At 40.3% G+C, this 14,023-nt stretch overlaps 1 protein-coding gene across 1 annotated transcript in view; it reads right to left on the bottom strand.

Moving 5' to 3' along the window:
- Window positions 1–530: 530 nt before the first annotated feature.
- Window positions 531–14,023, bottom strand: part of FOXO1 (forkhead box O1) — a 61,178-nt gene continuing 47,685 nt past the window's right edge. The window contains exons 2-3 of the mRNA XM_033052704.2: window positions 5,166–6,522; window positions 531–4,775 (exon numbers count right to left, since the gene is read on the bottom strand). Coding sequence (XP_032908595.1) covers window positions 5,179–6,522 — 1,344 coding nt within the window. The 3' untranslated portion in view covers window positions 531–4,775; window positions 5,166–5,178. The remainder of the gene's footprint in view (window positions 4,776–5,165; window positions 6,523–14,023) is intronic.

Raw genomic sequence — 14,023 nt, forward strand, 5'->3', positions numbered from 1 at the left:
TAGAGCCTGCTCTCTGCCACCCCTTCCCTCCCCACCTGCAGGCAAGCAGGGATCTGGGCCTCACAAGACAACTGTGGCGTGGGTGTTATTGGCTGTCTGTTTTGGCAGCCTCTCATCCTTTCTTCCAGTTCTGTTTTGAAACACAATCTAAATTAAAAAAAAATAAAATAAAAAAAAATTAGACATTCCTGCTCTCCCTACTCACTCACATCAGCAGCGCGCCCATCACCACAGCCTAAAGCACGGCTGCAAAGGGAGCAGCACCAGGAAGGCTGGCAAATGGCCAGCAAAGAAAAAACTTGCTCTGAGAAAAGGTACAGACTTCAGGAGGGGCAGAGGCAAAAACCAGGGGAAAGGGGACCAAGAGGGCTTGGGCCGACTCTCTTCCACATTTAATAGCATTAGGTTCTAACGTGTAATTTGCACTAAGAGACTAATTCTTTCCTGTGGTTTGATGGATGTTAACATCCCCTTTTTTTATTATTCTTTAATAATGTATTACATAACATTCTGATACACTAATTACCATCTCATGTCATAGCAATTTTATTAAGAGCTTATACTTACAAATACCCATTCTGAAACGATTTCAGGACTTTTTGCCATTTTCTCTGAACTACGCTTGTTGAAGCACTGGCAACACGGTCTGATGCCATTTCGTTCATCTTCAGTAATAACACATCTCTACACAAAGATGTCTCATGAGCCCTGGGAGTCAGGCATGGATTCTTCTTGCGTTTAGTCTCAAAGACTTGTAAACAAGTTACTTTTAGCACACTAGGTTGTGATTAAACACTGGTAACACAGCCCTGTTAGGTTCCTGTACCTGCTACAGTTCCGAATCCAGAAGCAACGCCAAGAGAGAAAAATTCCTTTATACCAAGTAATGGAAAATTTGTTAACTATTCTGCAGTTAGTGTTTGCTCATTAATATGTTATCATCTCGCCAGGCAAGACTTGGTACCATGAGGTATTTTTCTGTATAAAATTGCTAATGCCATCAGGATTGTCCAAATGGGATCATCATCATTAAAAAGATTACACTGTGAGGAAAGTGATTACGACAACATCTCAGCAGAAGGATTACTAATCACAAGTAGAATCCTGGTACAAATCTCATTCTCTGTATACAAGAAAGGACACAAAATCTTTTTAACATAATTTATATACATTTATGGCTTTATACAACAAACTGTCAGGGATTGTTCTCATGTGTCTGTAGAAGTACATCAGGCACTTTTTCTGAAAATATCCACGTATGAATTTTAATTTTGCAATGTGACTAAGTCAGAGCAGTGAAGCGTTGAAGAGCTGTCACAGCACTCGCAAATAGAACTAGCAGTATGTACATGCCAATCTCTCAGATATTGCTGGTTTGTGGAACACCTTCAAAAAAGAGGCCAGTTTTCATGTCGAATAATTTGCTTTTTGCTTGCATAAACCATGCTGCATCTTACATTACGATTACCAAAATAATAATAATATTAATAATAATAATAATGAGAATACCTTATTTAAAATCAGTCATAAATTAAGAATCCTAGCAATTTCATAATGAAAATAGGAATTTCAAATCAGTAAAAAAATAAAAAAGTACTAACATACATCCAGTGGTTTAACAAGTGCAAATTTTATACTGTTTTATAATTGGTCCAATTTTGACTTCTCAGGGATGCTCTGTTGACTTAAGCCAATAATAAGCAATGTGATTTTTGCTTATAAGTGTAGGCAAACTGTCAGTTTATCAAAGCAGAGCTTTCCAATTAATGCATCTACTACCTAAACATATATCATATAGCTATATTATGGAAACAATACATCTTTATATTTAAAATATCTGAACAGCTCTATAATACAATAAACTTTTAATAACAGTACAAACCAGAGAAAAGTCAAAAACAAGGCTGCATAGGTAAGATCATCTGCACAATTCACAAACCAATCATTTACAACAATTCTGACAAACTAAGTTACTCCAGAAACTTGGTACTTTTACTGAAAAAGGATTTATAGCTAGAGGTCACATAATGTTTATTTTCAAGGCAGACAACATGTTCCTTCACCAACTTCACAGTATTCCAGAATTACAACTGCAAAACATTAGAATGGCATCACAAAAAAAAACCCCAAAAATGAAACAAAAAAAAACCCAGACAAATGAACAAAAAATCCCTCAAAATTAAAAAAAAAACCAAACCCCAAAAAATACCACATTGACCATACTGCCCAAATCTCTGATTACCTACAACTGTTTTCTCACAATAATTAAAAGGGCTTTCTACAGACTGTTGTAATTAAGGAAAGGCTACATTTATGTTATTCATAGGTATAAAAGGAAATGAATAAAATATCTGTTTACAGGAAGTTATACAGTAGCAGTAAATAATAAACAGGAGGTATATTGTTAAATGTAGCATGTTCAGCTGCATCCCCACGGAGTATAGCATTGATTACTGGTGGATTTTATGACTCCTTTGGCCTATAAGTATCAGTGCCTATTTGGGAGCAAACATTTTGCACATGCAGCAGACAGAATCATCTTCAGAAACCCCTGTATGAGCCTTCCACTTGCTCCACTGCCAAGATTTACTATCATGTTTTAGAGAGTAGGCATTTGATGGTGAAGATGCTACTGGAGATATCTGCCTGTAAAAGCAGGTGGCTTCATTGAGGCTTTGGCACGAAGAACATTTGATTTTGCTCAAAAACAAGTCCAAAGACCAATTTCACGCTGGGGAAAGTCCTGTATCACATCAGCCTCTAGAACTGCCTGAGAACCCTAATACCATATCTAAAAAAGTAGGACCAGCTGTAATTAGTAGTGATTTAAGCCAAATAGGGAGCTAAATGCTAGCACATCAATGAACACATTGCAGAGCCTTAGGAAAGTCATAACAGGATCATTAAATACATGGCTTGTTACTAAACTTCATTTACTTGGCACATTCTGTTTCCTTCTCCACCATACACCATCACTACAAGGAAGATGAGTTTCGGTTAGGATATCTTATGGTTGTGAGCTATTTAGATAAAAGAAAAATCAGTGTAAAAGTATTTGTTTCTCCCCTTCTTTGTAACAGCCAGCCCTAGCAAAAAAAGCTGTTAATTCTGTCAGTGCATAAAAAAAGCTCCAAGGATTTCTGTAACACAAATGTTGTGTAGCAACCATTGTGAAAAGACAGGGGAGGCCTGTTACTCACACATCCATGAAAACTGCATCAGGCAATTACAAAATATTAGGAATCATTTATTCCAAGACCCACTCCTGAAAATGCTCAGGTAGCTGTCAGTGTGCTTACTCCAGCAAGACCAAGTTTTTCCACAGAAACCAGATCTCTGTGATTAATGCTCTCCCCTACCCTAAATCTCATGCATTTGTATAACTTTGCCACTTACTTTATCTTTCCTTTTGAAAACAAGTAATGTTTTGTCCTGCAATAAGATTAAAGTTTTAGTCTCCCACTCAAAAGCAGCATTGTTGCCTCTTCAAATCTACTGCTTTACAATAGAAACACTGATGAACCTAAAACTAATGCTAATTAAGACAAATGACAATTTTGTCATTAATTTTACTACAATTACAAATTTTCCACAAAAGGTCCTGCTCTTGAGTGCACAAACATTATGAGACCTCCATGAAATAAATATAAATGTGAAGCATTGTACAAGCATCTTAACAATGAATACTTAACACTTTGTGGTAGTTAAAATGATAATAGAAGCAGATGACATTTCTAAAAATGCATATATAAAACTGATTAAATATTTCTAAACATAAAGTTGTTTATATTTATACATCACATAACAAAAAAGGGACAGAAATGTTTTGTATTCAAGATCCTTATTAAGTTTTTCCTTTATTAGCACTCCCAAGTGCTAGGGAAATTTATAAAAACATGTACTTAATCCAGTTAAAATACTGTACAAAATGAAGAGGTTATGAATGCTGCCAGATCTCAGATTTATTTTTTTAAAGTTGCCTATGTAACAAAAGTAGATTTTAATTATAAGAAAAATAGCTTGGAAAGTATTCCAAAAATTATCTTAAGCCCAACAATAAAGTGATTAATCTGATGATGAAATCCAGATATATTCTTGCATAAATTTACACAAATACAGGTAACTTATCAAATGGTATTTAACCTACTGTTTTCTTTGAATAGTCAGTGAGTTTAGTAGGATCATATTTAACAGGTTATTCTATTCCCATATGAAATGTGTGGCAATTTTGAGTAAAATAATGCAGTTCATACTGCTGCAAGGCAAGTCCACAGTTATCTCAATTCATCAAAACACAGGTAACATCAACGAAGGTTAAACTTACTTAGGGCATGAGATCATCACAGTATTCTTACAAAAGTTTATAAACTTTTCTTGGACCAAAACAGGTAGTCTTAAAAAACAATTCTTCTTCTACAGATCATACTGTACAAAACCGAAAGCACAACATGATGCAAGTAAGAGTCTTTGCTGTGATTATATGGTGTAGTGAATTTGGCACTTCAGAGTAATGAAATTTCCAATGGCACAGTTCTTATCTACAGCAGCACATAACCTGCAAACCTTGGGCAAACATCCTGTACAGGAAAATACTCTCTCTGCTGCCAACTCTGACGAAAGGAAGAAAAAATGAAAAAAAAAAAAAAAAGACCCCCAAAAAAGTTAGTGCATATGCACAGCTTTGTCAAGAACATTAAAAAGAAAGGTGAAGGACATCTTTGTACTGCTTTTCTCAGTTCCTGCTGTCAGACAAGTCTGGAGAATTTAACCATAGCCTAGGAAGAAAGAAAAAACAACAAAAAGAACAAATTAACATTCACAACAGATGAACAAATCTATTAAAATATGCTCAAGCTAGTTTTAAGATACTTTAAATGGGGGGGGGCAGTATTCATTACTGGCTAGTAACAAGCAAGTTTTTTTGTTTAAAACATCAATGACAAAACATTAGCACTCCACATGAAGTAAGAGAAGTTGGTACTTGACAGCCCCAATGCATCAGTGCAAACCTGATTCTCAAACTAACAAAAGACTGGAAAGTGACTGACTGTTACCAAGGGAGTTCACATGCCAACACAGAAAAACTCCCAGATTTTAAGCATCTTGACATTTCTTTCTTTTCCCTTCAGCTGTTTTGCAGATTTATTATAAAAAGCACAGCTTACCTCCTACTACATCCTAGCCTGACACCCAACTGTGTGTGGTTGTCTTTACGCTGTGCTGAAAACTTTGGTTAGGCAATACACTGTCAAAGTTAAAATCTAATGTTTCTCCATCCATAAGGTCATTACGGATAATGGACTCCATGTCACAGTCCAACCGTTCAATTAACATGTCATCTAAGTCACTGGGAAGCTTCTCTTGGTGGAGGGAAACAATTCCCACCCTCCCGTAGCCATTGCAACTGTTAACAGGGGCGTAGGGATTCATGGCATTCATCTGCATTGGGTGACTCATAGGCACTTGTAACGAAGTCTTCACTGTGGACAGGCGACTCAGCCCTGATGTGTGTGACATGGTGTTCACGCTGTGTGACAAGGCACGGCCATTGACTGCAGGCGCTGGCTGGTTGTGTCCCTGGTGAGGGCGGGCGTTGGGGTTCATCATTTTGCCGTGGGGTGGCTGGCTGCCGTAGTTGGGCACCACCGAGTTGGCAACCATCAGCACACTCTGGCCCAGCGCCCTGCCGCCAGCCTGGGAAACACCGGTGTCCACTGATGCCAAGATATCGTTGTGCGGCGGGGAATCGGAAGTCAGTAACTCCTTCAGAAGTCCCGCAGGACAGTTGTATTGGTTCATCGATCCATAGTTTGATTTACTGTCTTGGAGAGTCTGCATAGGAATCTGGGACAAAGAGTTCATGCTAGCTTGAGCGTAAGTGAATTTCCTGTAGTCAGGATTTGGTGAACCTATACTTGTGGTCGAGGATGCGAACGAGTAACCTGGTGTTTGCTGCATCAGGGTGGCAGAAGAAGACTGGGTTGACACAGTCATTGATGTATTAGGTGACAAGAGATTGAGATTATCCAAAAGATTTTCCATGTTCTCAGAACTACTCATCTCTGAAAGGCTCGGTAGAGTAGAAGTCATTTTGGTGGTCGATGACGGGTATACCATGGAGTGCACATCCCCATCTCCAAGGTCATCTTGCTCTGGCAAAATAGGAGAAAGTCTTCCACTAATTGTGCTAGCATTAGAGCTCGTTCTTGGTCGAAATGTACTCCAGTTATCGAAGTCATCGTTACTGAGAGAGCTGGGACTCGCAGGCCACTTTGAGAACTGTGATCCAGGGCTGTCACCGTTTCCCTCTTGACCAGACTGAAGGGCTGCTTTTTTCTTGGCAGCTCTGCCTCTGCTTTTGGCAAATTTGCTGTTGTTATCCATGGATGCTGCTCGCCTCCTAGGAGATTTCCCACTCTTCCCTCCTTCAGGATTGAGCATCCACCAGGAACTCTTCCCTGTTCCTTCATTCTGCACTCTGATGAACTTGCTGTGCAGAGACAGGTTGTGACGGATTGAATTCTGAAAAAGAGAAAAGCATGTAAGAAATGGAGAAGACATGCATCTTTTATGGCATATTAACATCTGCTTTTGTAAGCATACTCTCATTTTGTTAGAAAACACAGGGGTAATCATGAAATAAGAAAATATGACAGCCTGGAAACATCTTTCATCTGCTCACCACTCTGAACTGGCTGAAACAAGCTTGCAAAGAGTCACCATGTCAATTTGTCTGTCATCTGCCTTCATCCCATCTGACATTACAAAAAGTTAATAAAATTGCAGGAACTGTTCTGAAATAGGAATTCCACATAAAGGAGACAAAATAAGCCAGAAGATAAAGAAGGTGACTGAAGTGAGTTGTCCAATGAGTGAACATGACTGTATTTATGGATTTTTTTAAATTACTATTTTAGACAAAGTTCAGGAGCGCTAAGATCCTGTTGTGTATGGTCCTTATAATGGATCCTTATCCTGCACATCCCAAAACCCTACAGACACGTGACACACAAATTGTCACTATTGGCGCTGAGCATTAGTGAGGTTTGTATCACTTGTGTTATATGAGAAAACACATGTAGAAAACTATTGAGGGTTAAGTTCTAATTTTTGTAAGTAAACATCATAAATGGTCTAAGAAATCATAGAAGATAAAGGAATGTAAAGAGCACAGACGAGCTTGTAATGAAACCCTCAGTCTTAAAACCATCTTTCTCTTTCAAAATCAACAATTTAATGTGCAAAACTGAGTCTTCAAATTCCGGAGGGCACCAGATAACTTGTGCCGAGAATGACCAGAGGTACTGGAGCTTTTTTACCTCCTCAGCCATGAGTAATGTTTCATGTTTTGTCCTTAAATACAAAGAATTTTAAAAAAAAATCCAAAATGGAAGGCCACAGGCTGACCTGTTAACAAGAGACGAATCTTTGTATTACCAAGCTGTAAGTAAACTTATTTTTGCTTATATAATTTTCTGCTGAGCACACTGTATGAAAAGAAAAGTTTTCCTGTATCTTAGCACAACTGCTAACAAAAGGCCACAAGTTCAAAGAGCACTGAAACAGGCAACCATAGATGTTAATAGAAGGGTGAGACAGTATCATGGTCTATGCTAGGACTGCAATTCATGCAGAACAAGGAGGAGGGAACCACAAAGCAACACATGAAATAAATGTGTAAAACCAGAAATTAGACCTCAATGGCAGAGAAGTCAGTAATTCACTACCTGCCTTCCATTCACAGGAATTTTTAGCAACTAAAAATCTTAAGCAGGCATGCCAGGCGCAGTCATCTCATGACTTAAACCAGAGACAACATGCTCAAACTCCCTGTAAGAGCTATGATATGTTTTGGACCACGGAAAGCCAAACAGACAAAGCAGGACCGGCCACCTGCAGAGCTCAACAGAAGTGGTTACTCTGGGATCAAAGAGGAGACCTTCAGTGGATGAGGGCAGCAAGGAGGTGTTACAGCCCTGTAACACCTGTGCTACTGACTGGGGACTGTGCCCCCAGAAATGCAGCTTCACCCCAAAGAGGGGCACAAGACACTCCCAGAAGATGGCAGAGCATGGTCTCAAGGCACTGACTGTTCAACCAGCACAGCACTGAGTCAAACTATGTGCCTAAATTCAGAAGCCTTTGCAACCTCTCCTTCAAAGAACCATCTATACAAGTTATCCCCATTAAACTGACACCACCAGAAATTCGCCATCCCTGTCAGCATTCAAGGCCAGGCTGGATGGGGCTAGGAGCTACTTGGTCTAGTGGAAGGTATCCCTGCCCATGGCAGGAGGGATTCAAATACATGATCTTTAAGGTCTCTTTCAACCCAAAGCATCCTATCCATGATGGCTCTGTGATTTGAGTGTTTCCTTACTCAATTTCAAAAGGAAGCAATTCTCCTAGAAACAGTAAAGTAGAATTGTATCTCTTCACTGCGGGTAACCTTACAATCAAAATACCATTTTGATCTAGCAAAATGGTGCTAGGGAAGGCCTTGGAATTTTATTTGCACCAGGTGTAGCTACCACATACGGAGGGTAAGCCTGGAAATCCATCTTTGGACTTGCCCACAATGCCAGGGGCTGGCCGTGAAGCCTTGTGAGGCCGGCCTGAAGCAGCCCGTTGTTTTCACTCAAGGGCCACAGACGAATCTGTGGCTGACACAAGTCCAGCTCTACAACTGTCGCAAGAAAGTTGCTCCGTGCAGCTGTTGATTAAAAAACCTCCTGCGCCAGTTCATTTTTTTACTGTATTTTGTAAACATACCCGGTTGGCTCAGGATCACTGTTTACTATCAAAATAGCCATATCAAACACACAAAACATTGGTCAGGGAAAACACCGTGATGAGGCTCAGCTCCCTCTTCTCTGCTACACAAGCATTAAATATTTAAGAAATCGCTGCTATTCCTTAGTCATCAAAAATGTTATAATCTGGTATTATTGTACCGAGGACATTTGAGGTCGCTCTTTGAGTAACAGAGCTGTCTCCTAACTCTGCCAGCAATGAAAAAAAAAATTTTCCTAACAGGAAAAGGTTTGCGGCCCAGAGCTTGTTACATAAATTCCTGTTTTTCACGCAGCCAGCAGGACATTAAAGAAGCTATGATTTACTAACTTGGAAAAAGTGTTGAAGAGGTAAATCTTGTGAAAATATGCACTGCTGTTAATGATGTTGTGTCTACAAATCCTTGCCAGATGCAAACATGACCTGATAAAAAAGTATAGTTTCAGCAGTGGATCTTGGCAGCCGGAGGAATGGCGCAGCTGTTAGCGGCTGGGGTGTGCAGCGGCACCACTAGCCCCAGCATGCTGCAGAGATGCCTTCAGCCATGGGTTTCACCTGGACTTCCAAGCAAAGCCTCCCAAAACCTGGCCTGAATTACTCCAAAAGCAAGCATCTGCATTCTGAAGTGGGTCTTTGCACAGCAGCAGCTCATGCCAGATCGCACTAAGCGTAACTGCACTGGAATTTTACCAAAAACTGGGTCAGAATGGCAGCAGGGCTGCTGCCACCTGTGGAGTGCTTCCTGGGATTGAGTTTTTGCCTCTGAGATAAAGTAAACTTACTTGAGCATTCAGACCATGAACTGTGGATATGCTTGTTGCTACTTTCTGATTTAAGACTCAAAATATGCCAAATCCGTATCAGCTACGTGCAATGTGAAGAGCACATCCCAGCTAATAAAACTCATGAAGCCAAGATAATTATTTCTTTGAATCTACATATTTATATCATTCAGCTGTACTTCTGTACTTCCAATGGCTCTACTGATATCCAATACTGCATTTAAACCCAAGATATAAATAGCAAAACATGCAAGTTAAGTTAAACTTTGACTAATTGCTGAGAAACATTATATTGCTATCTCAACTGAAGTTGAGGTATTTAATTATTTTTTTAGTAAATTGGCTTGGTGTTTTACTAAACACCTGAAAACTCAGTTGCTCTGTTAAACTTCACAACATTGTACTTACTGAAGTGAGACCCTACAGTGACACTTGGCCGTCTTTCTTCCTTCCCAGACCCTGGAGCACCAAAAACTGTTCTTTAACCCAACTGCAAACCTCACCAAGCAGGACCTAGCTGTGGATTTGTGATTATCCAGGGAGCTGCAAGACCCCGCATTTATAAAAGCACCTACAAGAGCTCATGGTCTCTCCTGCCCTCCTACTTTCATCCATGGGCACAGGCAGCACTCATCCCACCAGAGTGCCATGACAGCCACCAAAAGAGAGAGTGAGGAACGGATGTGGGAGTCAATACACTTTACAAAAACAAGTGCATTTGTTATCAAGGTGCATATGCTGATAGCATTGCAATAAAGCACGCCATGGCATCTCAGGGAGATTCACAACTAATAACAAAGGTAGAAAGGATCTGGCCTCTGGAAGCAGATGCAGTCATAAACTGGGGGGCCACACTGTTTCCATAACACACAGGTCTAGGATTTCCATTAAAATTAACGGTCTGATGACTGCCCACTAAGTTTTCACTCAGACCACATCCCAGGAGTCCACTGCTTTCTACACCTCTGCCAAGGGGGTGGCCTACACAAGTTGCCAGCTTGTTTTACCATCAGCTGTAGTAGCACATCCTGTTACTGACAGCTTACAGCAGGTTTCTGAGCCAGTACAATCTCCTTGTGGTGACAACACCAAAGCAAAAGTTTTGAGGCAGAGAAGTGAAGACGCCATCCCCCCACAATTTCCATACGTCTTACAGAAGACATTCAACCTTTCCCTCTAGGTCTTTGTATAGGGACTCTACAGTAGGTCCAGCTGTTCACATCATCCTCCTCTTGGAGCCTCAGTGGCAAGTGCCACTCTAAAAATAAGTCATTAACACTTCCAGGAAAGTGTGCAGAGGCCAGGAAGTTCTCCAGCACACTTGCTCACAGTTCATTCAGCATTAACAGCCGGACAGCAGCAGCAGGGGCTATCCATGGCAAGTGGCACCACGTGGCATCTATCCAAGGCTAAGTTAGATCATGCCTGGCAAAACAGGCAGGTTTGCCTGCAATAGCTACACTGCCTGCACCCGTTTTGCTGTGGTTTCCAACCATGCTGCCAAGTTTACGGGGCTTGGACAAAGAGGCCAAGGAGAAAAGAAAACATTGGTAACTCCAGACCTACCAGAATTTCCTTTGGTACAACAGTCTGGTGTAAGGTAATCCTGTTTGTCTTACCTAATAACTATTAAATACAAAAAGTTCAGATTCCGAGGCTGCACATGCAGTTTGGATTTGTCTCAGAGCTAGTACTGGACAGTCATAAGCACTTGGTCTACTGACAATGCACATTTCTCTCCCAAAAAGTTTCTTGACACTACAATGTTCACCAACACAACCACACTGCAGTGTCAGAGGCCTCAAATGCTAATGAAACAGCTAATTTTGCCACCCAGTTGTGATATTTTTTTATTACAGCTCAGAAACCTTCTCTGTTGTCCAGTAGGAGCATGGACAGAAAGCATGTCACTTGGCCTCAGGTCAAAGAGTAATATTTAGAAGATGTTGGAAACTTGCCACCTGCAGCTGCATGAAGGTGGAAGGGCAGGATTTCCTCCCAAACAGGTCATGCTTTTTTGGGTCCTTTGTTCTTGGGGAGGCACTTTTGTTTGACTTCATTTTTTCTCCTGCACTGTTAAACAGTTAAAAAGTATCAGCTGGAAAAAGTGAAGAAATACTTCTCTCTTCCTAGGGGGACCTTGAACTGTTTCTCCATGCTTTCCATGACATGTGGTGGCACAGTGAGAGTTTTTCCCAGACCACCACCCATTAAACACCACCTCCAAACATGGAGACGCTTCCATAAACTGTTCCATGTGATAAGATTTCAGCAATGCATCTGTTCTTTCATGCATGAATGTACAAGAACAGGATGGAGTGTGTGTTATTGCTGTATGGTTGCTATACATGAATCCTGAACACAGAAGGGCTTCCTGCAGCCATATGCCAGTGGCATTAATCTAAGTCCTGTACATTCTGCATTCAAGTTCACAGATTTATACCGTCCTGTGATTCCTTCTCACAGCTGTCAAAGACTAGATAACTTCGAACACTGAAGTTGCTCGGCCATCCTCCAGGTTGAATCCTGTTGCCACCAGGGACTGGAGGGGATTTGTCAGCCACTGGAGTTTTCTTCTCTGGATTATGGTAACATTTAGGAAGAGAAAATGCATACTCACCTTCAGACTTTGATGTTTAAGACTTGGCTGTGCATGCCTACATGTCAGAGAGGGCAACTCTGTTGACATGTATGTGAGTATTTCCCAGTTGCTATACACTATATCCCCTTCCTCATCCTAGGTAGACTCTTTGAAAGCACCTTTTCATAATGGCAGTTTGGACATTTATTTCTGTGAGCACAATACAAGCATGATGTATCATCAATACAGTGTACACCAAATATATAGATACTTCCTAGGATTTCAAAGCTAAGGAAACCATGTGACACTGGCTAGGAAAAACAAGGGACAAAAATGCACATGAAAAACATGAGATTTTAAAATTAAGTTTGTTGAATGGACCTTCATCCCTCTGGTAAAATCATATGGGGAACCAAGACAGCCAAGAGATTGGTCTAAAATCTATCCATTTTCAAAAGTCAAAGAAAGGCAACAATAAGAAGGCACCACAGTGTCATTAAAAAAATAATCAGGATAAATGATGGCTTCATTTATCAACTTTCTTTACCACAGCATTAAAAGTTGTGAAGTGTAGAAAAAAAGGGAAGAAATAAATATCAGATAAAAAAATTCAAAGATAGCAGGGATAACTATTTTTGGTGATCCAAATTCTAATAGTGCCTTTACAAAATTGATGATGAAAGCTTTCTATTCCAACAGATGGAAAATAAGTGTTTGACAAATATAAGGGTTCCATATTTGTAAATAAACATTTCTGTTTTCCACAGATATGAAACATATATGCGAATGCACATATGCAGCTCATGATGAAGAGTTCAGTGACACATGAGGACAACAAGGAGACCTCACTGAAGAGGAATGTTTCTAAGTCAGGATGCCCTTCAAACTAGGGTTTCTCTGCTCTCCTTAAATACTCTCAGATCTCTGGCCCTCACAAGCAGCCTGTGCAATTATGTCAGTAACACAAAACCAGCAAAGCAGGAGGACTTGTGAATAACCTGAGTGAGCAGGTGCTATCACAGAAAAGCTGGTAAAGGATTCAATTAATAAAACATCAGAGGTCAGGGAAATAATCAGTCTTTCAAAGTAGTCCCACAAAATATTGCCATTCCATGTACAAAAGCCTGCATCTTTTGCCCAGGAAAGATGAGGGAACACCCACATTGTGTCAACACCAGACTGAATGAACAACAGTGCAGTCGAGGTGAGCACCATGCACCACTGCCAAGGTGTGCCCATCAAAGGGGTTAAAAGCACTGGAATCATCTGTAGTCCATCAAGCCCTGAGGAAGGCTGCTGTGATTTGTGTTGGGCAGACAGCCCATTTACAATTATTCACTGTGGGCTCTAATGCAGTGACCAGGAATGTGACTCTGCAGGGACACAGGCACCACACAGCCGTAACGGTCTGAGGAAAAGCTGTCCTCAAATGCAGAGCAAAAGCAGGTTATTGCTAGGAAAACATGAATCACAATTATAGGCAAAGTTCATTAAACTGAAAAAACCATAAAAATTTAAGTAATAAAGTAGCAGTCCATCCATACAATGCCAGAATGACTAATAGCTCAAAATTTTGTTCTGCAGCTATAGTGAAGAGACTAAGCAGTGTTTATTAGTTTTTTTTCAGCCAGTGGGAATAATTATGATCAGTAGGACAAAAAATGTTAATCACTCATTTCCTGTTTAACAGACAGCCTGCTTCACCTCTGCCACTCTCCACTGTTACACCCAATTCATCACAAAGACTACAGCACTGTTTCTAGAAATCTTTCCCCCCAGCTCTTTTTCTTTGTAAAACTCAGCTGGCTTTTATTGACATTTGTTAGCTCTAATGAAGAGACACAAATATATATACGTGCTAAATATA

The sequence above is a fragment of the Catharus ustulatus genome, chromosome 2, assembly GCF_009819885.2.
Source record: "Catharus ustulatus isolate bCatUst1 chromosome 2, bCatUst1.pri.v2, whole genome shotgun sequence".
Taxonomy (NCBI): domain Eukaryota; kingdom Metazoa; phylum Chordata; class Aves; order Passeriformes; family Turdidae; genus Catharus; species Catharus ustulatus.